At 41.5% G+C, this 25,315-nt stretch overlaps 1 protein-coding gene across 4 annotated transcripts in view; it reads right to left on the bottom strand.

Moving 5' to 3' along the window:
- huwe1 (HECT, UBA and WWE domain containing E3 ubiquitin protein ligase 1) overlaps positions 1 to 25,315 on the bottom strand; it is a 172,644-nt gene that overhangs the window by 127,267 nt on the left and 20,062 nt on the right. For 3 of the 4 annotated variants that reach the window (XM_073028614.1, XM_073028618.1, XM_073028617.1), the window contains exon 2: positions 4,849 to 4,920. In XM_073028614.1, the coding sequence (XP_072884715.1) occupies positions 4,849 to 4,893 (45 nt within the window). In that variant the 5' untranslated portion in view covers positions 4,894 to 4,920. Of the gene's footprint in view, positions 1 to 4,848; positions 4,921 to 23,956; positions 24,084 to 25,315 lie in introns of those variants that run through there. The other variant, XM_073028616.1, reaches the window with a different exon arrangement.

Raw genomic sequence — 25,315 nt, 5'->3', positions numbered from 1 at the left:
ATTCAAATGCCCAAGAACCTCTGAACCACCTCTAACTGTACTGACTCCAGCACCAGCACTGGCAGCACATTCCAAGCAGCCACCACTCTGTAAAAAAAACCTTGCCTCAAACATCACCCAGCCTCATCTTAAATGCATGCCCTCCAGTATTAGACTAAATTTGTTTGACACACGTACATCGAAACATACATTGAAATGCGCTGCTTGCGTCAACAACCGACGCAGTCAGAAGACTGTCCTGGGGTCAACTTACATAGGTCACCACACTCCAGGCATCAACACAGAATGCCCACAACTTACTAACCCTAACCCTGCGTCTCTGGGATGCGGGACGAAACTGCAGCATCTGGGGGGAACCCACGCAGTCATGGGGAGAACATACAAACTCCTTACAGACAGCTGCAGGAATCAAACCCTGTAGAGCGATCACTGCGCTAATGGCTATGCCCTTTCCGACTGTGGGTGGAAAGATACCAGCTGTCCACTCCATGCCTCTCAATCTTATGTCTTCCCTCATTTAACAGAAAATGTTGTTTCTGTCTTCTCATTTAACAGAAAACAACCCAAGTTTGTCCAACTTCCTTAAAGCACATGTCTTCTAATCCAGGAAGCACCCCAGTAAGTCCCTTTGGCACCCCCTAATAAGATAAATCACTAAGACTATAGTATAGGTCACAATGTCCAGGGAATATTGTTTTGAGTACAGGAGATGGGATGTTATGTTGAAGTTGTATAAGACGTTGGTGAGTCCTAATTTGGATATTGTGTGCCGATCTGGACACCTACTTACAAGAAGGACATCACTAAGATTTAAAGAGTGCAGAGAAAATTAAAAAGGCTGTTGCTGGGTCTTGAGGACCTGAGTTTATAGAGAAAGATTGAATAGGTTAGGATTTCATTCCCTGAAGCATGAGAGAATGAGGGGAGATTTGATAAAGGTATACAAAATTATGAAGGTTAAACACAGGGTAAGTGCAAGCAGGCTTTTTTCACTCGAGTTGTTTGAGACTAAAATGAGAGATCACAGGTTAAGGGTGAAAAGTGAAATGCTTAAGGGGAACCTGAGGGGGAACTTCTTCACTCAGGTGTTAGTGAAAGTGTGGTACGAACTGCCAGTGGAAGAGGTGAATGTGAGTTCAGTTGTATTATTTAAGAAAAATTTGGGTAGGTACATGGATAGGAAAGGTAAGGAAGGCTATAGTCCAGGATGCTGGTCGATGGGACAAGGCAGAATAATAGTCAACACAGACCAGTTGGTCTGAAGAGACTGTTTTTAAGCTGGAGTGCTCTATCACAAGAACTCAATGGAGGGGGATTCCTTGTTGCTGGTGGTAAAACAGTGGGATTTCCTGTCTTAAACCCCTGTAGAGAGGGGCATTCCACTGTAGTAACCACAGACAACCACCGTGACACAGCGAGAGCAAATATTGCAAAGGCCTCAGTCAGCATGTATCAGCTGAAGTTACTACACTAAATCAGAGTGTGAGACATACTCAGTAAAAATTCTAGGCATTTGATTTCCTATTCCATAAAATGCTGCCCACTGTAGCTCTCAAAAAGATGCCAGAAGAATCCTTCAAAATCATGTCAGCTACAAGCAGGGTCTGTGTGTGCCAGCAGAATCCTTTGTTTGCACCCAGTCATGCAACTGGCCACAATCGGGGAAGGCAACACAGAGGGCTGGAACTCTGGTACAACAGGAATTTATGACTCTGCGCAGATTCTGCGTTTCATTAGACATAGGAGCAGAATCCAGCTGTTCAGCCCATCAAATCTACCATTCCATCATGGCTGATTTATTAAACCTCTCAACCCTATTCTCCTGCCTTCTCCCTGAAACCTTTGACACCCTTAACTAATCAAGAAGCTATCAACCTCCACTTTAAATATAGCTGATGACTTGGCCTCCACAGCCATCTGTGGCAACGAACTCCATAGATTCTCCACCCTCTGGATAAAGAAATACCTCAACTTTGTTCTAAAGGATGCCCTTGCATTCTGAGGCTGTATCCTTTGGACCCAGTCTCTCTCACTATTGGAAAGACAGTGGACTCCAGTTAATTGGGCCAGCCATTTATTTGAGAATAAATTCATTTATTTCTTTCTTAAAGAACAAAAAGCAATCAAGAGAATAGCTGGGATTTCTTTTGTTTAATTGGGACAGGATTTATGTGCCCACTAGACGCTACATCCTACTTCGAGAGAACAGATTTTAAATAGCAACAGCTGCATGCTCATGTTATGTTATTCAATTGGGCCAAATTAACCTGCATTAAAAAGCAATGATTTTTTAAACACAACTTCATGCAGGAAGGCAATGAAGGCAGTCCATTAACTGCACTGATTTTCTGTTCGTTTAAGTTAATCAAAATAACATGGCAGCGTACAATGAATTTTGCAGCAGCTGTACAATGCAATACATAAAATTACTACAGTACTAGGCAAAAGTCTGGGGCATCCTAGATAGACGCCTGAAATTGGTGCACAGTACTGTCCATCGGCTATGTTACCAGACTTGACTGATAAAACTATTATTCAATCAGCTGCAGCGTGACTCTGGTCTATATTCACAACTGCCATGACAATTACCCCATTTAGTCAGTTGTGTTGAGGAATGGCTCAACATTATTTCTCTATAAAAGGAAACATTTCTGCAAGGAGAAAAACCTGACCAAGTTCAAAGTAAATTTATTATCAAAGTACATGCATGCCAACATCTACTATCTCAAGATTCAATTTCTTACAGACGTTTACAGAAAAAAGTTACAAATAAAACTATGCATAAAGACTGACAAACAACCAATATGCAAATTTTAAAATCTGAGCAAATAAAAAAAATACTGAAAACATGAGTGCAGTCACGAAGGGCAAAGGTAAGATGAACGTCACCGTCTTCCTCTGTAAGGGTAGGGGAGTCTAAAGCTAGATGGGTAAGGGACTTAAGGTGACAGTGGAAAGATTTAAAAGGGACTGTTGTGTACCTTTCAGCTAGGTCCTGAGTATACAGTAACAGACAACAAACTCAGAGTGGATCAAAACATAAGCACATTACTCACAAGAGAAAGTCTGCTTCCACAGTTAAGTCAATGGTAGGTAGCTTCAATCTTATAGCTCAAAACAATAATTTCTATACACTTACAGAATCCAGTAATTCATCTACATGTATTTGAGGTCATTCCATCCCTCAATTGCATTCCTTTCTAATCTGCATCCGTCCATTTATCTTTGAGGCTTCTCCCACCCCCAACACCCGCCTCACCCCTGGACAGCTGTGTCCTCTTTTGCTCTGTTGTCAAAACACTCCCTACTATAAAACACAACACATCAAATCACTCGCAATCAGACAGGTTCCACTTTGTCACATTACATTTTACACAATTCATAAAGACTCGAATTACAGATACGTTTCCCCAGGGACATGGGGAAATTTTTCTTACACATATGGGACGAGCTGCCAGATGAGGCAGGTACAATTACATTTAAAAGACATTTTGACAGAGGCATGAATCGGAAATATTTAGAGCAGGGGTTCCCAGCCTGGGGTCCCTGGGCGCCTTGCTTAATGGTGTTGGTACACAGAATTGATGACTTTGTGGCCAAGTTTGTAGATGATATGAAGATAGGTAGAGGGGGTAGGTAGTTTCAAGGAAGCAGAGAGGCTACAGAAAGACTTAGACAAATTAGCGCTAAGAAGTGGCAGATGTAATTCAGTATCAGAAAGTGTATGGTCATGCACATTGGTAGAAGAAATGAACAGAAAATACAAAAAACTGAGGCACAAAGGGATTTGGGAGTACTTGTGCAGGATTCCCTGAAGGCTAATTTGCAGCTTGCGTGTGGTGAGGAAGGCAAATGTGATGTTAGCATTCATCTCAAGAGGATCAGAATACAAAAGCAAGGATGTAATTTTGAAACTTTAAAAGCACTGATGAGGCCTCACTTGGAGTACTGTGAGCATTTTTGGGTCCTTCATCTTAGAAAGGACGTGCTAAAACTGGAGAGGATTCAAAGGAGGTTCATGGAAATGATTCCAGGATTGAATGGCTCTGGGCCTGTATTCACTAGAACTAAAAAAGGGGTGATCTCATCGAAATCTATTGAATTGTGAAATGCATTGATAAAGTGGATGCAGACAAAAGAGGGGACAATCTTTCCTATGGTGGGAAGTCTAAGACCAGAGGACACAGCCTCAGAATAGATGGGCTTCCTTTTAGAATGGAGACAAAGAATTTCTTTAGCCAAAAAGTGATAATTCTTTGGAATTCTTTGCCACAGGCAGCCGTGAAGGTCAAGTTTTTATGAATACTTAAGGCAGAGGTCCATTCTTGTTTGGTCAGGGCATGAAGGTTTATGGGGAGAAGACAGGAGATTGGGGCTGACAGGAAAATTAGATCAGCCATGATGAAATGGCAGAGAAGACTTGATGGGTCAAACGGTCTAATTCTGCTCCCATATCTTATGGTCTTATAAAAAAGGATGGGAACCCCATTCAGAGGGATATGGGCCAAATAGTACTGACAAACCATGAAAACAAATAAATAATAGAGCATGAATTGTAGAGTCCTTGAAATGATCCCCTGAGGATTTCGGTGCCACAGTAGCGTAGTGGTTAGTGCGACATTATTACAGGTTGGTGACAGATGGAGTTCAATCCCAGCATCCTCTGTAAAGAGTCTCTGTACATCCTCCCTGTGGAATAGGTGGGTTTTCCCCGGGGGCTCTGGTTTCCTCCCAGTTAAAATCAGGGTTGTGGGGTTGCTGGGGCAGCGTGGTTCAAAGATCCAGAAGGTCCTACTCAGTGCTGTGTCACTAAATAAACAAAATTAGACCCAAATGGTCCAAACTCACCGCTTCAGTTGGCGTTTTCTTCAGCTTTGTTCTATCGACTTTCATTTTTCTGTCTGTTTCTGCAAACTAGTCCTGCAAAATAAAAAACAAATATTTCAGTGGCAAAGTTTGATTGTAATAAAATGTGGCCTCAACAATTTCTTTTAATAATTTATGACTGGCAAGAAACTATTTACAGAAGTAAAAGTGAAGAAAGCATTTCCGCTTATGTGTCCTGCAGGTCGAAGAAATATTTAATCATTCGTTTTCAGAATGTCACCACACAGGCAAACAGGGGTTCCCAGCCTGGAGCCCACAGACCCCTTGCTTAGCGTTATTGATCCATGGCAGAATAAAAACTTGGGACCCCTGATATAGAGTCAGTCCAAATCTTCTGATAGGGCCAGATCACACAGGTTGGAAAACAACTTTACCCAATGGGGACCAGTCAATAACAGCTTTTATAGTCAGCTTCCTCTTGGTTACACAAGTTGCCTTGGTGAGGTTTTACATATTCAAATTAAATTTAATATTAAAGTACATATATGTCGCCATATACTACCCTGTGATTCATTCTCTTGCAGGATTTCATAGTAGGACAAAGAAATAAAATAAATCAATGAAAAACTACAAAGACTGACAAACAACTAATGTGTAGAAGACACTGCAAATACAGAAAGAAAAACAAAATAATGATAAGTAATAAATAATAGTGAGAACAAGTTCCAGAGTTCTTAAACGTTGAGTCCATAGGTTGTGGAATCTATTCAAAGTTAAAGTGAGTGAAGTTATCCACGCTGGTTCAGGAGCCTGATGGTTGAATCTGGTGGTGTGAAACCTAAGGCTCCTGTACCTCCTTCCTGATGACAGCAACAAGAAGAAAGCATGGCCAGTAAGGCGGGGGTCCTTGACGATGGATACTGCTATACTGCGGCAGCGCTCCCCACCAAGTACTCAGTGGTGATGAGAGCTTTATCTGCAATGGACAAGCAGCATCCATTATTTTTTGTATGCTGATTTTCTTCTCTGGTTTACCAGTTCCAGCACGGGCAAGTGCCTGTGAACTACTCAGAACTTCAGTTAAAGGACCCCCCCCCCCCAACCAGCCCCTCCTCTTCCTCTTTGTCCTCAGGTCCACTCTCCTCTCCTATCAATTTCTTCCTCTCCAGCCCTTTGCCTCTCCTACCCACCTGGCTTCACCTATCGCCTTCTAGCTACCCTCCTTCCCCACCCCAACCTTTTAATTGTCATCTTCCCCTTCCTATCCAGTCTCAGGCAAAAAAGTCAACTGTTTATTCGTTTCCATATATATTGCCTGACATGCTGAGTTCCTCCAGCATTTGGTGTGTGTTACTCCAGTTAAAGAGGCAGCCGTGCACAGAATCTTGGACAGCAAATATCAGCAGACTTCTCTGTATTGGAAACATCACGAAGTGGATAACAAGTAGTTATTTGGAGCTACAAGAAGCAACTCACAAGCCCAACAAGCAAAGCGACACAGATGCTGGACATCAAAGATTTAATAACCTGCAAGCAGGACTTGCACAGGGGGAAACAGAAGTACAGAATTGCTATCACCAGGAGAGGTGGACCAGCTCAAGAAAAAGCAAATCAACTAATCCCACTCTGTATTACTTTAGATACTTATCATCCCTTTTCAGCAAGACAATTTTATGTGCCAGAGACGTTACAAATCAATAACTTTTCAGAGCACATGTACTTTTATAGCTTCACATTCTGGGGCAGTCTGGTAGCACAATGCTTTACAGATCCAGCAGGAAGACTGGGGTTCAATCCACCACTGCCTATAGAGAGTTTCTATGTTCAGCCCACAATGACATGAATTTCCTCCAGTTTCTCCCGACCTTCCAAAGATGTACAGGTTCAGATAAGTAACTTGCAGGCGTTCTATGTTCGTGCCAAAAGCATGGTGGTTCTTGCGGGCTGCCGCCAGCACATCCTCAGACCGTGATGGTCACTGGCAAAATCCAAGCATTTCAACGTACAGTTGCAAGAAAAAGTCTGTGAACCCTTTACAATTACCTGGTTTTCTCCATTAATTACTCATAAAGTGTGGACTGATCTTCGTCCAAGTCAAATAATTGACAAACACAATCTGCCTAGACTAATAACACACAATCATACTTTTCATACCTTTATTAAACACATTGTTCAACATAGCCCAGGCTGGAAAAAGTATGTGAACCTTGCATTTAATAACTGGTAGAACCTCCTCTAGCAGCAATAACCTCCACCAAATGTTTCTTGTAGCTGCTGATCAGAGTTGCAAAACAGCGAGGAGGAATCTTAGACCATTCCTCCATACAAAACTGTTTCATTCATTAATATTTCTAGGATACTTTGCATCAACAGCCCTTTTCAGGTTATGCCATAGCATCTCAATTGGGTTAAGGTATGGACTCTGACTTGGCCATTCCAAAACATAAATTTTCTTTTTAAACCATTCTGTTGTTGATTACTCATGCTTTGGATCATCATCTTGCTGCACCAGCCAAATGCAATTTAGCTTTCGGTGATGGACTGCGACCCTGACATTCTCCTATAAAATGTCTTGATACAATTTTGAATTTGTTGTTCCCTGGAACGACTGCAAACTATTCAGGCCCTGAGGCAGCAAAGCAGCCCCAAACCATGATGCTCCTTTCACCATGCTTCACGGCTGACTTGGGTGTTGGTGTGCAGTACCCTTTTTCCTCCAAACATAGTGGTGGCCATTTCTGCAACTTTTGTCTCATCTGTTCACAGAACATTGTCTCAGAAGCCTTGCAGAACATCTAGATGATCTTTTGCAACTTGAGACCTGCAGTAATTTTTTTGGGGAGCAGCAGTTTTCTCCATGGTGTTCTTCAATGAACACCATTCTAGTTCAGTGTTTTTCTTGTAGTGGACATGTGAACAGAGACTTTAGGAAGTTCTAGAGATTTCTGCAGGTTTTTTGCTGTTACCCATGGGTTCTTTTTCACCTCCTTCGGCACTGCACATTGTGCCCTTGGTGTGATCTTCGCAGGGCGCCCACTCCTAGGGAGAGTGGGAACAGCACTGAATTTCCTCCATTTGTAGACAGCTTCTCTTACTGTAGACTGATTAACACTCTGGTCTTTTGAAATGCTTTTGTTGCCTTTTCCAGCACACATCTCTACAATTCTTCTTCAAAGGTCCTCTGAAAGTTGTTTTTATTGATGTATGGTGAACATAAACAGATGTTTCTTAAGAAGAGCAGGCTCCGTCAGCAACCTGACTTTGTGTGTCTTTTTTCTAAATATAGGGCAGGGCACCTCTACAACCCACACCTCCAATCTCATCTCTTTGAACGGAACGCCCGACTCCAAATAGCTTTTGTAGAAGGCATTACCCCACAGGTTCACATTTTTTTTGAACCTCTTCTATGATTGTTTAAATGGTGTACTCAGTATTGACAAGTAGTAATACTTGTGTTAATGTGTTAATCATTTAGGAATATTGTGTTTGTCTATTATTTGACAGATGAAGATTGGACCACATTTTATGAGTGATTAATGTAGAAAACTCTTGCAAAGGGTTCACAAACCTTTTCTTGCAACAAATCCTGAGGAGATGTTTAAAAGCCAAATGTGGGCAAGATGGACTTGCTCACTGGGTACCATAGTCAGCATGCACAAGATAGACCTTGAAGCCTGTTTCTATGTGACTATGACTCTCTACAAACTAGTAGAATTTCTGTACTAATTGTATCACCCCATCATGCTTTCATTTCATGCTCTTAAATTTGTTAGCACTAGAAGCATAGCAAAACTTGTGGGTTGCCCCCAGCAGAACCTTCACTGATTTGATTTGATTTGATGTAAACAACATATTTCATTGTTTCAATGTTCATGGTGAGGTAGTTTGGTGAGGAGTATTGTGAGCAATTTTAGGGCCCCTTATCTAAGAAAGGATATGCTGACATTGAAGAGGGTTTAAAGGGTTGAAAGGCTTGTCATATGAGGAGGATTTGTTGGCTCTGGGCCTCTACCCACTGGAATTCAGAAAAATGAGGTGTGACCTCATTGAAACCTATAAAATGTTGAAAGGCCTCGACAGAGTGGATGTGGAGGGCATGTTCTCTATGGTAGAGGACTAAGAACAGAGTACACAGCCTCAGAATAGGACTTCCTGTTAGATCAGAGATGAGGGGGAATTTCTTTAGTCAGAGGTGGCGAATCTGTGGAATTGGTTGCCCCAGGCAGCTGTAAAGGCCAAGTCATTGGGTATATTTAAGGCATATATTGATAGATTCTTGATTAGTCAGGGCGTGAAGGGAGAAGTCAGGAGACTGGGGCTGAGTGAAAATGGATGAACCATGATGAAATGGCGGAGCAGACTCCATAGGCAATATGACCTAATTCTGCTCGTGTATCTTATGGTCTAAATAAAGCTAATCTTTAATCTTCAATGCACTTGGCTTAAAATCATAAGTGTGGGGACATTTGGTCTTTCCAAGAATTCTAATCTCACCCACAGAAATTAAGTGCTGTGGGAGTGAGTCAAAGCAGAGATCAGGTCAGCCATGACTTTACAAAACTTCGGAGCTGGCTCTGGGCCACAGGTTTCATCATGCCCCCTCTTATGCCTTTAGAGGCTCGGCAGAATATTGAACAGTACAAAGATTTAGATCAGGCTACCTCATCGAAACTTGTATGGCTTTGGCTGAGAGAAACCAGCAAAGAGGCAACAAAGTAGCCCCATTTTTTTTGTTTTAAAGCTAGAGACTCTTCAAAAGACAAGCTAGTGACCACAAGGGAAGCAGAAGCCCTGCTACTGCACTCTGCATTCACATTTGAGCTATGTGAAAGCCAAACTATATTTAAAAAACTGCAAGATCAAATCATCAACTCTATAATCAGACTAGATAATGCACAAGTTTAAATATTTTCACAAATTAAAGCTTAATTACCTAATTTAAAGTGAAAAGTTAATGACAAATTAAAATTATTTAAGCACGTCACTATACAATGGTGCTAGAAAGTTTGTGAACCCCGTAGTATTTTCTCTTTCTGCTAAAATGTGATCAGATCTTCATGCAAGTCCTAAAGCTAGATGAAGAGAACCCAATTAAATAAACACAAAAAACATTATACTTGTCCATTTATTGAAGAAAATGATCCAATATTACATTTATTTGTTGGAAAATGTATGTGAACCTCTCAGGTAATGTTTTCTACAAAGGCAATTTGGGGTCAGGCGTTTCAATCAATGAGATTGGAGATGTGGGTTGTAGAGGTGCCCTGCCCTATTTAAAAAAAGACACACAAGTCAGATTACTGACAGAGCCTGCTTTTCTCAAGAAAGATCTGTTCATGTGCACCATGCCTCAATCGAAACAGCTTGCAGAGGACCTTACAAGAATTTTAGAGATGCATGAAGCTGAAGAGATACATGCATTTGTTTGAAAAAGTATGTGACTCTTTGCTTTTGGTAGCTGGTTGAAGCAGTAACTTCAACCACACATTTCCGGTAATCTGATCAGTCCTGTACATCGGCTTGGAGGAATTTTAGGCCATTCCTCCTTACAAAACTGCTTCAACTCTGGGATGTTGGTGGGCTTCCTCCTTGCATGAACTGCTTGCTTCAGGTTCTTCCCACTACATTTCTATAGGATTAAGGTCAGGCCTGACTTGGCCATTCCAAAACACTAATTTTCTTATTTTTCTCAATAAATGAACAAGTATAATGTTTTTTGGGTTAATTATTTAATGGGGTTCGCTATCTAGTTTTAGGACTTGCATGAAGATCTGATCACATTTTAGGTCATATTTATGCAAATATAGAGAAAATTCTACAGGGTTCACAAACTTTCTAGCTCCATTGTAATGTTTCCATACCAGACCGAGATGTAACCAGATAGGGTACTCTCCACCATGCATCTATAGACATTTGTCAACGTTTTAGATGGTATGCCGAATCTATGCAAATCCTGAAGAAATCTGATGTGACCACTGACACCAGGCAGACAATCTATGGACATTGAGCTGCCATCACAGATAATGCAGTGATCAGCAGCAGTGTTTGCATTGCGTACTCTAAATATTGGCAAGGATGGCATACTGCCATTAGACATGCTCACTAGACCTACAAGACATTTCAAAACCTGATTCAAAGCAACAACTGTCTATTCAGCCTTCCTGTGGTGCTGCACCAAGACCGTCAGTTAAGATTGTATTGCTCAAACCCAATGTGGGCTTAATCTCACAACATCTTATCTCTGAAAGAGAGAGTGCCATCCCTGTTTTAGGAAAGCAAGCAGCACCCAGTCAGTCACTCAAAATCCTGGAAGCATTTCATCTGACTGTGGCTCCTACATAAAAGCTGTGTTATCTATTATTCATCAACTTTCACTTTCAATCAATGCAAGTGTATTTTTAGATCACAACAGAACGCAGAATCCTCTGGTTTTGTGGAGCACAAATCCCGCAATACAGCGAGCTTGATGTAGCCATATCTGCCACCAGACGCTACTAAATAAAAACATACTCAGCTTGTTAAGGCAAACCTCCTGTAACACCACACTTTGAGAACATACAAACAGTTCTTTACAACAAAAGGCAGCCAGCAATGATCTTTATCTCCTCCAGGAACTACAGAACTGGCAGTGAAACAGACAAGACTACTAGTTAGAAGATCAAAGTCCACAGTCACAGAGCAAGACAGCACAAATACAGGCCCTTCGACCCAACTAGTCCATGCAAACCACAGCGCACACCAAGTTCCTGCGTTAGACCCATACCCCTCCATAATTTGTCCATCAATGAATCCAAGTGTTGCTTAAATGATACAATTGTACCCGTCTCAAACACTTGTTCTGACAGTTCATTCCATATAATTGCCACCCGTCACATGAAGGTCTCCTTTAAACTGTTAAAATGACACTACGTATTTGGAAGCTATGATGGCTCCATGTAAAATTGCAAGTCAAGCTGCACAAAAATATCAGTTGCCTGCACAAAGCCAAACACCAAAGAAAATTAGCTTTATTTTGAAACATTAAAAAAAAAATCGAAGCATAGTGAAATGTGCCATTTGTGCTGCAGGTACAGCAGGCAGTGAAGAAAGCGCTGGCCTTTATAACAAGAGGAATTGAGTATAGGAGTAAAGAGGTCCTTCTGCAGCTGTACAGGGCCCTGATGAGACCCCACCTGGAGTATTGTGTGCAGTTTTGGTCTCCAAATTTGAGGAAGGACATTCTTGCTATTGAGGGAGTGTAGCATAGGTTCACAAGGTTAATTCCCGGAATGGCGGGACTGTCATATGTTGAAAGATTGGAGCGACTGGGCTTGTATACACTGGAATTTAGAAGGATGAGAGGGGATCTGATTGAAACATATAAGATTATTAAGGGATTGGACACGCTGGAGGCAGGAAGCATGTTCCCGCTGATGGGTGAGTCCAGAACTAGAGGCCACAGTTTAAGAATAAGGGGTAGGCCATTTAGAACAGAGATGCTGAAAAACTTTTTCACCCAGAGAGTGGTGGATATGTGGAATGCTCTGCCCCAGAAGGCAGTGGAGGCCAAGTCCCTGGATGCATTCAAGAGAGAGTTAGATAGAGCTCTTATAGATAGCGGGGTCAAGGGATATGGGGAGAGGGCAGGAACGGGGTACTGATTGTGTATGATCAGCCATGATCACAGTGGATGGCAGTGCTGGCTAGAAGGGCCGAATGGCCTACTCCTGCACCTACTGTCTATTGTCTATTGTCAACAACCAGGAAGACCCGCATGTCTTTGAAATGTGGGAGGGAACTGGAGCACCAGACCTATCATAGGAAAAGCCCTCTCCACCACTGAACACATCTACAAGGAGCACTACCACAAGAAACCAGCATCCATCATCCAGGCCATGCTCTCTGCTCACTACTACCATTGGGAAGGAGACCTTAGTTACCACCTCAAGGTTCAGGAGCAGTTATTACCCTTCAACCATCAGGCTCCTGAACCAGTGTGGATAATTTTACTCACCTCAACACTGAATCGATTCCACAAACTACAAGAACTCGACAACTCATGTTCTCCATATCATGCTTGTTTATTTATTATTTTGTATTTGCATAGTTTGTCATCTTCTGCATATTGGTTGTTTGTCAGTCTTAGTGTGCAGCTTTTCATTGATTTGATTGTATTTCTTTGTTCTACGATAAATGCCCGCCAAAAAAAAATCTCAGGTTAGCGTACGGAGACTTTACTCTGAAACGCGCGTGGTCAGAAGAAGAACATACAAACTGAAGACAGCAGGAAAACAGAAGAGCATGCCTGGCAGCCCAACAAAGTGTTATATGATCCCACTCTAGAACCAGCATCTTTATTCAAGGAGGAGGCCTGAACTTGTCTCAGCTACCAAATTGCCAAAACTCACTGCCCAATCAGCTACTAATCTTTCAGGACCAACATCCCAAACGGAACCGTGCAAAGAGGATTACACGAAAAGGAAGCAAAATTTCAGCTTCGGATACTAGGCGGTACAATAGTGGGGAGGGCTGTATCCACCATGTTTTTCGTAGGGCTTTCTGTCTTTGGGCATTAGTGTTTCCACAGCCTGGTATGGAGACATCAATGCCCAAGAATGTAAACGCCCAGTCTGTCACATGAGAAACAGCATTATGAAGGACCCCATGCACCCCTCAATCTCTTCTCCCTCCTGCCGTCTGGGAAAAGGCTCCAAAGCACTCGGGCTCTCATGACCAGACTATGTAACAGTTTCTTCCCCCAAGCTATCAGACTCCTCAATACCCAAAGCCTGGACTGAAACCTTGCCCTACTACCCTGTTTATTATTTATTGTAATGCCTGCACTGTTTTTTGTGTACTTTATGCGGTCCAGTGTAGGTCTGTAGTCTAGTGTAGCTTTCTCTGTTTTTTTTATTACGTAGTTCAGTCTAGTTTTTTTGTACTGTGTCATGTAACACCATGGTCCTGAAAAACGTTGTCTCACTTTTACTATGTACTGTACCAGCAGTTATGGTCGAAATGACAATAAAAGTTGACTTGACTTGAGAAGCTCTCACACATTTACAAGGAGCATTGCCACAAGAAAACTGCATCCATCATCAGCGAACCCCCCCTCCCACCATCCAGACCAGATTCTCTTCTCTCTGCTGCCATCAGGAAGAGGGTACAGCAACCCTAGGTCACACACCACCAAGTTATTACCCTACAACCATCAGCTTCCTAAACAACTTGGACAACTGTCACTCACCAACACTGAACTGATTCCACAACCTATGAACTCACTTTCAAGGACTTTCTACTATTCATGTTCTTAGTATTTATTATTTATTTACAATTTTTTGCTTTTTTTTGTATTTGCAGAGTTTGTATTCTTTTGCACATTTGGGGTTTGCTGTCTTTTTGTGTAATTTTCAATTAATTATTGTATTTTTGTTCAACTGTAAATGCCCACAAGAAAATGAATCTCAGGATAATATTTGCAAGCATATGTACTTTGATAATAAATTTACTTGGAACTTCAAGATTCCTGGTCTGAACATAGAACCACAGAAAATCTACAGCACATTATAGGCCTTTCAGCCCACAATGTTGTGCCGACCATGTAACCTACTCTAGAAGCTGCCTAGAATTTCCCCACCGCATAGCCCTCTTATTTTCCCAAGCTCCATGTACCTATCTAAGAGTGTCTTAAAAGACCCTATTGTTTCTGCCTCTACCACCTTTGCTGGCAATGCATCCTTCTCTGTGAGAAAAACTTGCCTCTGACATCCCTTTTGTACCTACTTCCAAACACCTTAAAACTATGCCCCTCCATGTTAACCATTTCAGCCCTGGGAAAAAGCCCCTGGCTATCCACACAACCAATGCCTCTCATCACTTTATACACTTCTATCAGGTCACCTCTCATCCTCCGTCGCTCCAAGGAAAAAAGCCCAAGTTCACTCACAAGGCATGTACTCCAAACCAGGCAACATTCTCTCCTGTGCACTCTCTCTACAGTATCCACATCCTTCCTATGAGCCAACCAGAATTGAAAACAGTACTCCAAGTGGGATCTAACTGAGGTCTTGTATAGCTGGTAAACTGGTAAATAAATGTCAATGAAGCACTCCTTTGCAACTTGGGATGTATTCAAACCTCAGAGATAAAAAAAATAACTACTTACAACTTGTCTTAATCCAAATACAAAGGGCTGTTGTTTACCTGTCTCCCACAACCCCAATGCAAACCTTGTTTAATTTGGTTGGGGTTCATTGAAATCAGAAGATCCTGGGTTCTAGGCTCACTGCAAGGTTCAACAGCTACCTCAACAACATAAGCTCCTTTGGCGCAGGAGCTGATAAAGCAGATCACTTAACACAAGACCATCAAACATTAGAGAATTAGACCATTCAGAATTAGAATCTGCTCCACCATTTTATCTTGGCTGATCAACTCCAATCTGCTGTCTTCTGCCCATAATTTTCAAGTGCCTATCAATTTCCACTTTAAATATGCGAATGCCTTGGCATCCAAAGCTGTCAATGATAATGAATTCCACAGATTAACCACCGAAATTCTGTGTGCAATGCATTGGATTTCCAACTTCCGCAGAATTTCTTGGTTTAGAATCTCACTTTAGCTCGACAGATTGGGATGTCTGTGAAATCTGGTTCTTTCTTCATAATTTTCTTTATGGTCTTATGCCTTTAATCCTTGACAACAAGATGACCACATCTGTTAACTCCAGAATATCAAAACAGTCCAAGCTTGCCCAGGACACAAAATTTACAAAGAATTGCATTTACTTAATCTCATCTGCAGGAACATCAGGAACCAATTAATCATCTTTTTTATATTCAGTAACCTTTACAGTCCCTTTTTATAATACAAACTGTTTTAAGAAATTTTGATGATCTCTCAAAAGGGCTACAAATCAACATTAATCCACTAGATTACCAATTTCAGCCACCAGCTTGCAGAGACCGCAATACATCTTCGCAAATCCAAAATGAAATGGTTTCAACACACACACACACACACACACACACACACACACACACACACACACACACACACACACACACACACACACACACACACACACACACACACACACACACACACACACACACACACACACACACACACACACGTGCTCTGCAACATTTGAGGGTCATTTACATATATTAAACCACCTTTAAAGAAATCAAAACAAAAAACACATTTGATTTGGAGACAGGAAATGCTTCACTCCAAGGCAAAGACATACAGAATAAGGATCAAAATAGGCAGACTTGCAAAATCCACCCACATGCCTGCACGAAAGGAGCAAACCCAGAAGAAAGCCCCCCCCCCCCACCCCAACCTCCTCAAAATGCGTGTGAATAGAAGATGGAAGTGAATGGAGAGCTTGGTAAAATAAGAGGCCTGAAGCTTTAGATGCTAAGATCTTCCGTTTTACATTACTAGCAACCAAAGAAAAATCTTTCCTTTCTCTGCAGCTTCAATTCTGGTCATGTTAACAAGATTCAAGATTTACTCACTACCTGCTTTAGAACTGAAAAATACCAAAGCAAATCCACTATTTATAAGGACAACCCTAATTAAATTTCACCATCTGCAGTTTAAAAAGGAAATTAAAGATGCAGCAATTGAGCAGAGTAATATTGTAATGCAATGGAGGAGAGTACAGCAGCTATAAAACAAAGCACTTCCAGCAAATGAGTAAACTGCATGAAAGACTTGTACGTCAAAGTAAATTTATTACCGAAGTACATTTACCATACGTCACAGACTACTCAGAGGTTCATTTCCCTGTAGGCATTCACAGTAGAACAAAGAACCACAACAGAATCAATGAAAAGCTGCATACAAAGTTAAACAATGTGCAAAAACAAATTCTGCAAATACAAAAATGAATAAATAAATAAATGGTATTGAGAACATGAGTTGTAAAGTCCTTGAAAGTGAGTCCATAAGTTGTGCAATCAGTCCAGAGCTGAGGTGAGTGAAGTTATCCATGCTGATTCATGATCCTGATGGTTGAGGGATAATAACTGTTCCAGAATCTGGTGGTGTGGGACCTGATGGCAGCAGAGAGAAGAGAGCATGGCCTGGATAATGGGGGTCCTCGATGATGGATGCTGCTTTCCTGTGACAGCTTTCTTGTCGATGGCCTCAAATGGTGTGCAGGGCTCTTGGAACAACTTTTATTTTTGTACGGACTGTGAAAGACACTGCCAACGCCACTGACCAGCCAAGCCTATGTTACACCAGGTCCGAGACCATTAAGAATAAAGAGATATGAAGATAGTGCACAGAGAAGAGTGATCCACTTTAATAGAGGATAAACGATGATACACCCTGACTATCTTTGTATTATGGAATGGCAGGCACCGAGTAAAATGTTTTTCTATTCAAGTGATCCAACTGAAATGAAAATCCTGATACCTTAAGGTATTGTTAGAATTTAAACCATTAAATAAATCTTATTTATTTATTTAAAGATACAGCGCAGAATTCACCTACTAATCAGTGCATCTTTGGATTGTGGGAGGAAACCAGAGCACCTGGAGGAAACCCACGCAAACAAGGGAGGAAAGGTACAAAGTTGCTTACACCAGAATTGAACTCTGACACCATGAGTTGTATTAGCATCATGCTAACCACTACATTACCATGGCTCCCCCCACCATTCAAAATCCGCAATTTTGAAGATGTATCAGCTCCAATAATTGACATAAAATCATTAAAATCCACCAGATTCTCTAAAAACACGCACAAAATGGTAGAGGAGCTCACTAGGTCAGGCAGCATCTATGGAGCAGAATTAACAGTTGACTTTTCAGGCCAAGGCCCTTCATCAGAACGGTTTCTCTAACGTCGTTGAAGAAAATTTGTTGTTTATTCCTCTTCACCTTCATGACCTGGATCAACAAGTTGACATTGTGTGGAGGTTTGCGTGCTTGAAGGACTCCATAAGGCGATGCCAACTCAGGGCCACCCACGTTGGAACGGTTGTGGACGAGATGCCAGATAAAGATTGATCCAACCCGGCTCCTGAACAGACTCACATCAGCCCCTCCCGGAATTGACAAAAACCTATTAGAAGCGTGAATAGAAAAACTCCTGTCATACAATAACAACATTCCTCTCTATAGATGATGCCTAACCTGTTGAGTTCCTCCAGCATTTTGTGTGTTGCTTTAAATCCTGATCTGACTAGGTACAGCTTAAAACCCAAACCATAAGCAATTCAGAACTGTCTTCCAAAATGTCCCAAGTCAATTGTAGGATAAATATTGTGAAGAGTTTTGGGCTCCTTATCTAAGAAAAGATCTGCTGACCGGGAGTGAAAGGGTTATCCTACGAGGCAAATTTGATCACTCTGGCCTGCACTCAGTGGAGTTAAGAATAAAGGGGCAACTCATTGAAGTCTACCAAATATTGAAATGCCTGGATAGAGTGGATGTGGAGGGGCTATTTCCTATAATAGGGGAGTCTAGGACCAAATAGGTACAGCTTGAGAATAGAACGGTCCTTCAGAACATAGATGAAGAGGAATTTCTTTAGCCAGAGGATGATGAATCTGTGGAATTCATTGCCTCAGGGGCTGTGGAGGCCAAGTCATTGGGTATATTTAAAGCAAAGGTTGATACGTCCTTGGCTAAGTCAGGGTATCAAAGATTACAGAGAGAAGGCGAGAGAATGAGGTTGGGAGGAATAACAAATCAGCTATGATGGAGCAGATTCGATAGGCCAAGTGACCTAATTCTGCTCCTGTGTCTTACGGTCTAAATAAGCTTACAGGACACAAACTGGCCCTGCCTGTAACACCTACTCAAACTATGCAGATCATATCCAAAGCTGCATTATGAATGAAGGTGTAGAATAAGATAAATATTTGTAGGACAGAACAGCAAAACATAAGCACAAGAGATTCTGTAGATGCTGGAATACAGAGTAGCAGACAAAACACTGGAGGACCTCTGTAGGTCAGGCAGCATCTAAGGAGGGGAATAAAGAGCCAACACTTCAGGCTAGCAGTTTATGCACTTTACCAAAGAAATTAATGAGTTATTTACTGGTGAGATGGATATGATATGCATGACTTATTTGGTATGACTGAGAAGCTCAGTTGCAGCTGCAAAGTGCTGTCAGCAGAGAGAATAAATCAAAGTAAGAGCCGACTTCGTTTACTTACTGAGAAAGAAAAGGCAACTAATGCAAACAACACAGACACTGCTCACCCACAGCAGAGGGAAATCAATACCATTTCATTATAAAAACCACACTGGTGTCAGTGCAAGCACATTTTTCCCAAACCAAAGGAAATGGGTCGTAGCACTCAATGGCAACTTTAGTTTACTCCTGTACTCACTGGCTACCTAGTGTATGTTTGAGGTCTTCTGCTGGTGTAGCCCATCCACTTCAAGGTTTGTGTATTCATATTGTGTATTCAGAGGTGTTCTTTTGTATACCACTGTTGTAAGGCATGGTTATTTTAGTTACTGTCACCTTTCTGTCAGCTTGAGCCAGTCTTACCAATCTCTTCTGACCTCTCTCATTAATAAGGCATTTTCGGCCACAGAAATGCTGCTCACTGGATGCTGTTGTACGCAAAAATCCCAGGAGATCAGCAGTTTCTGAGAAACTCAAACCGTCCCGTCCAGCACCGACAATCATTCCTCAGTCAAAGTCACTTTGATCACATTCATTTCCCATTCTGATGTTTGGTCTGAACAACTGAACTTTGTGACCATACCTGCATCTAATTGCTGCCACATGATTGCCTGATTAGAATGAGAATCAATGAAATCAGGTTTAATATCACTGCCATTTCACAAAATTTGCTGTTTTGTGGCAACAGTACATTTCTGTACCTAATAGAACAACTATGCATTACAATATGAAATATTTTTAATTAAATACATAGTGAAAAAAGAAAAAAGAAAAAATACTGAGTTCATTGGCCATTTGGAAATCTGGTGGCAGAGAGGAAGAAGCTGTTCCTGAATCACTGTGCATGTGCCTTCAGGCTCCTGTACCACTTTCCTGATGATAGCAATGAGAAAAGGGCATGTCCTGGATAATGGATGCTGCCTTTTTGAGACACTACCATTTGAAGATGTCTTTGATGCTTGGAGGGGGAGGGCTAGTACCCATGATGGAGCTGGCTGAATTCACAACTTGCTCCAGCTTTTCCCCGATCCTGAGCAGCGGCCCCTCCTTACCAGACGGTGATGCTCTCCCACAATACATCTGCAGAAATTTGCATACCAAGTCTCCTCAAACTCCTCATGAGTCTACCTTCATGTACATCAGAGTGAGATTAGACTACTGACTGCTCTGCATTTTTGTGACTTGCACTTGCATGTGATCATTCACAAGAGTAGAATGAGATTGCAATGCATTTTAAATTAAACACAAAATTTTTACAAACTTAAAAGGGTAGGTACAAGAACAGCATTCTCTTTGCTCTGACTAAGTGTCTAGAACCAAGCATCCCCATCTCAGAATCGGGGGCAAAGATGGAAATAATTTTTCCTAGAACCGTAAAAATAAAGAAGCCAGTGAATCTTTGGAATTCTCTACTCAGGTCACTGGCTGGAGTCTACCTTCACTCTGGGAGTTGTATGCATCCAGAACAAAGAAGCAGACGGGGGGGGGGGGGGGGGGGGGGTATCTTTGTAGACATTGCCCACCCAGCAAACTGCCTTTTGCAAAAGCTTCCTGCAGTTCTATTACAATAAAAACTTCACATCATCTTAACAGTTTATTTTCCCAGGCTGTTAATCTGATCAGCCATTCTAGTTATCTACCCACTCCCCTCTATTACACCCATTACTGCACTGTAAACATTTTAAAACACTTTTTACAATGCTGCTAACATTGTAAGTACATACTGGTATTTATGTAGCTATGCACATTTTATTCTACGTTCATACCTCAATATCTAACTTTATTTTCTATATAACAGTATGGCACCATTCAATCTCCCTCCTATACACTTACTCATCACCACCTTTGATTCAGCCTACAACACCGATGTTGTCAGCAAACTTAAAAATTGACACTGGAGCTGTACTTAGCCTCGGTCATCAGTATAAAGCGAGCTGAGCACACAGCCTTTGCTGATGGAGACTGTGGAAATGTTGCCAATCTGAACAGACTTGGGCCTGCAAGCGAGGAAATCAAGGTATCTACACAAGGAGATGTCAAGAAGGTCTTCGAATTTGTTGATTACTTTCAGGAGTATTATAGTGTTGAAAGCCGAGCTGTGATCGATAAAGAGTGTCTTGACTTTGAATTGTTGATTTTTTTTGTTTTATTGGATTTGCACCCTAACCAACACACCACAGTAAATTACTAATGCCTATAAATAAATGTACATGGTAAATAAAGTTGATCCATGATGAATGGGCTGAATGGCTCATGTTCTTACCAGCCAAGCAGTCTCAAAGACATACAAATACCCACTGCATCCAAAAGAGAGGAAATAGGGGTACAATCTGAAACTGTCTTTTGAAGGAAATAGTTTCCCCTCTGCCATCAGATTTCTGAATGGACGTGAACCTATGAACACTATCTGACTACTTTTTCTTTTATTTCTCTTTTTGCACTACTTATTTAAGATACACTTACTATAAATCATCTTTCTATTATTGCACATTGCAATGTAGTGCTGCCGCAAACCCAACTAAATCAGATACTAAACCTGATTCTGAAATATTTCCAGACGTCAATTCAGTTTCCAACCAATTTACCAACAGTAAGATCTGAGATACATCACAGTTCAAAATAACCCCAATTTTTTTTTTAAATCCACTTCAAGGAAGTGGAAAGGAGGCAGAAGGAACAGAAAGCTTCAAACAATGAAAGGAACTATATCAGCAGACTATATGACAGCAACTACATTACACAGACAAACAGCCTCATTCAAATTAAACCTCTGCTTAACATTCAATGCTGTGGGGAGCGCAATCCAGCTTCTCCAGTCTAACCTTTTTGCTGAAGTCTCTTGACCCTGAAACCATTCCAGTAAATCTTTTCACATTGTTCCTAATGTGGTTTTGATCAGAATCAGTCAGTACTCCAAGTGTGGCTGTAAACAAATGCCAGGTTTTCATTCATCTCCAAGGTGGAACATAAACAATTTTATTTTTAAAATGCCAGAACTTAAACGTCAAGTGCTCCAAGGGTCAGCTTCTGAGCGCATTAGGCTTCATAAAAAGCCACATATGGTCCATGTCGCTGCTTTGCCTACAGAGCATTTTCCCTTCAACTGAACAGAACTGAAAATGTAGCACCTTTAACTTTACAGGAAGATAGAAACAAAAAATGAATCAGGACCAGATGACCAAAAAATTGGGCATAAATGTTTTAAGTAGTGCCTAATGAGAAATGATTTAGGAAGGGAATCCTGGGAGCCAGTCAGGTAAAGACATACTACTGACACTACGATGCCGGAATATAGAAGAATTTTGGGGGGGGGGGGGGGGGGGTAGGGCCGAGAGATCTCATTGAAATCCTCTGTGCCAACCGGGTTCTCACCCTAAATGATGTCTACTGCAATGTGTAAAATACTCGGTTCAAAACTGTCCTCCTTCAATTAAACATTATACATACCATTCTGCTTGCTACTCTCCTACATCATTCACTCAGCCACGTCTCATCCCTCCTGATTCCTAAACCTATTACAGTACCTTCTATTTCCCATGGGTGAAACTTCGTTTCAACACCCACATGACCACTTTCAAAGGTCCAGTTTGTCAGGTTTTTTGATTCACCGTGACACTTCTACACCTAATGGATAAACTTACTTGCTTCATTCTCCCTCCCACTTTCTAACTTTGCCCTAGTTAGCATTAAAACAGTTACATCAGCTAGCTTGCTCCAACTACTTCCTCATTTGGATTCACTTGAACCGTCACTCGTTTAAACAGACCTGACCAAGTAAGCAAAGCAATCCTTGATTTGTTTTCTTGACAGCAGACCACCAACTCTAAGGCAACGTTAACTTAATATCCAGCCACCAATCTGTCTTCATTCAGTGGATTACACATCCTCCAAGACTTGCCCTGCCTTGTTCTAGTTCAGTGGACTCTTTACCCCTCCTATCTCCTCTAGACCCTTTCTAAATTCAAAGTTTGCATATATCGCTCATAAGCTACCCTGAGATTCATTGTCTTGCAGGAATTCACAGTAAACAAAGAACTATAATAGAATCAATGAAGGACTACACACAAAGTCTGACAAACAACCAAAAGGCAAAGTGTCCATCCATAGACTTCCATCTCTCCCTGTCTTTTGGGTTAGCTGATATTCTTCATCGAATATATTTCTTAACCCCTCCGTTCCGTATTTTTCCAAAGTTCATTCACTCTTTAAATTTACAAAGCACAGTCCCATTACTGAACCTATTCCCCTCTCATATATTGTATCCTTTTCCCTTCTCCAAACCTTTAATCACAAGCCAAGATTCCTTCGGTCCCTCTTTGGATCCTACCAGTTGGGCTAAACTCTGTCATAACATAAAAAGTGTCATGATGATGTTAGAAAATTCTTCCCCCAACCAAAGACCGATTTACTTTACCTCTCAACCCCATTCTCCAGCCTTCTCTCCATAACCTTTGATGCCCTGACTAATCAAGAACCCATCAACCTCTGATTTAAATATAACCAATGATTTGGCCTCCACACCCATTTGTGCCAATGAATTCCACAATTCACCAGGCTAGAATAGGGCGCCATTGGTTAAGGGTGAAAAGTGAAATATTTAAGGGGATACTGAGGGGGATCTTTTTCACTCAGAGGATGGTGCAAGTGTGGAATGAGCTACCAGCATAAGTGATGGATGCAGTTTCCACCCACATTCCAAAGATCTACTCATCAGGGTTAGTAAATTGTGGGAATGCTACGATGGGAGTAATGGTAATGGGAGTATGGCAACACTTCCAGATTACACCCAGCTCATCCTCGCTTTTTTGATTTGATGTTCATGACACATTTCACTATATGTTTAACATAGATGTGACAACTAAAGCTAATCCTTAACCTCAGCACAGCATGCACAGAGTACATTAATACCGCAAGTATACACTCAGAAGGTATATGGCATGCTTGCCATTATTAGTTGAAGAACTATGTTCAAGATTTAGAAAGCTACCTTGCAGCTTTATAAAACACTGGTTAGGCCTCATCAGGAATACTGCATTCAATCCTGATCACCCCATTAGGGAGGATGTGGTCATTCTGGATAGTGTGCAGAAGAAGTCTCATAGGATGCTTGCTTGTGCTACAAAGAGGACAACAAAATAGGATTTATTTTGACACAACAGTTACAGCATGGTAACAGGCCCTTCCAGTCAAACAAGCTCATGCACCCATGAAACCAAATATCCTACTCACTCTTTGGAATGTGGAAGGAAATCAGAGCTCCCAGAGGAATTTCCCTTCAACAAGAAACTGATGGTGAGCACCATCCCGGTAGTGAGGGGTTGTGCTAGCTAGGTTGCCAGTCCATTCTGAGGCGCAACAGGCTATTGGTGAAAAACAAATGAACTGCAGAAATATGGAACAAAAACACAAAAGGCTGCAAAGCTCAGCAAGTCAGACAACAACCTTAATGTTCAGGTTGGTGCACCTTTGTCAGAATGAGCTTTCCTAACATTTTCTGTTTTCATTTCACTTGGTCTGTATTGCTTGGTTAAATAAATGTTAAATTCCCCACTTGATATTAACTCGTGTCTCTGGATCTTTAGCCCAGGCTCCTGAATAACTAGCCCACTGTGCTATCCTTCCCAATGAACTGTGGTAACTTTTCCCAAGTCACTCCACAGTATAATGCCAAAGTACATTTCAGTTTGCTTTGCCAGCAATAGGGGTGTATTCAGAATCTCTTGCGACTTCTTACACATATCTACTACAAATGTAATCTCTGCTCCATGTAAAAATGAACACTGCTTTTCCACCCTGTGGCAATGGTAAATGAAATTTGTATCCAAGCAGCACTTCACCATAGCAGATGAAAAACTAAGTATCTCTCCTGATTCATTTGATTCCTTGGCCCTACTCCACACCTACTTTCTGTGCATGGTCCATTTCTAATGGTCAAGTAGATACTGGAGATGTTGCAAATGTTTTTGGTAGGAGCTGATGGACTTTTTAACTGAAACTATTTCATTGACCAAAAGTGTATGCTTTAAACATACAGTTCAAAGAAACAACAAAGGAGTTCTGTCATTCTACTCAGAGGGTCAGTAAGCCACATGGAATGGACTGCAAGCTAGCTCTCTGTTCTGTCAGCTCTGTGATTCCAGGGACATTCTCACTCACTCTAGCTCCCCTTCAGTCTCTCCTACATAGAACAGTAAAACACAAAAATAGGCCCTTCAGTCCATGATGGTGTGCCAAAATAATTAAACTAATACCCAACTGGGGTGGCAGGGTGGAACTACGTCTCTCCTACCCTCGGTTAGCCTGCATGTCACTCTTGGAGCAAGTGTGGCACTTGCTTAAACACCCC

The sequence above is a fragment of the Hemitrygon akajei genome, chromosome 24 (assembly GCF_048418815.1).
Source record: "Hemitrygon akajei chromosome 24, sHemAka1.3, whole genome shotgun sequence".
Lineage (NCBI taxonomy): Eukaryota > Metazoa > Chordata > Chondrichthyes > Myliobatiformes > Dasyatidae > Hemitrygon > Hemitrygon akajei.
The sequence above is the reverse complement of the archived record's forward strand: the minus strand, read 5'-3'. Positions and strand labels throughout refer to the sequence as shown.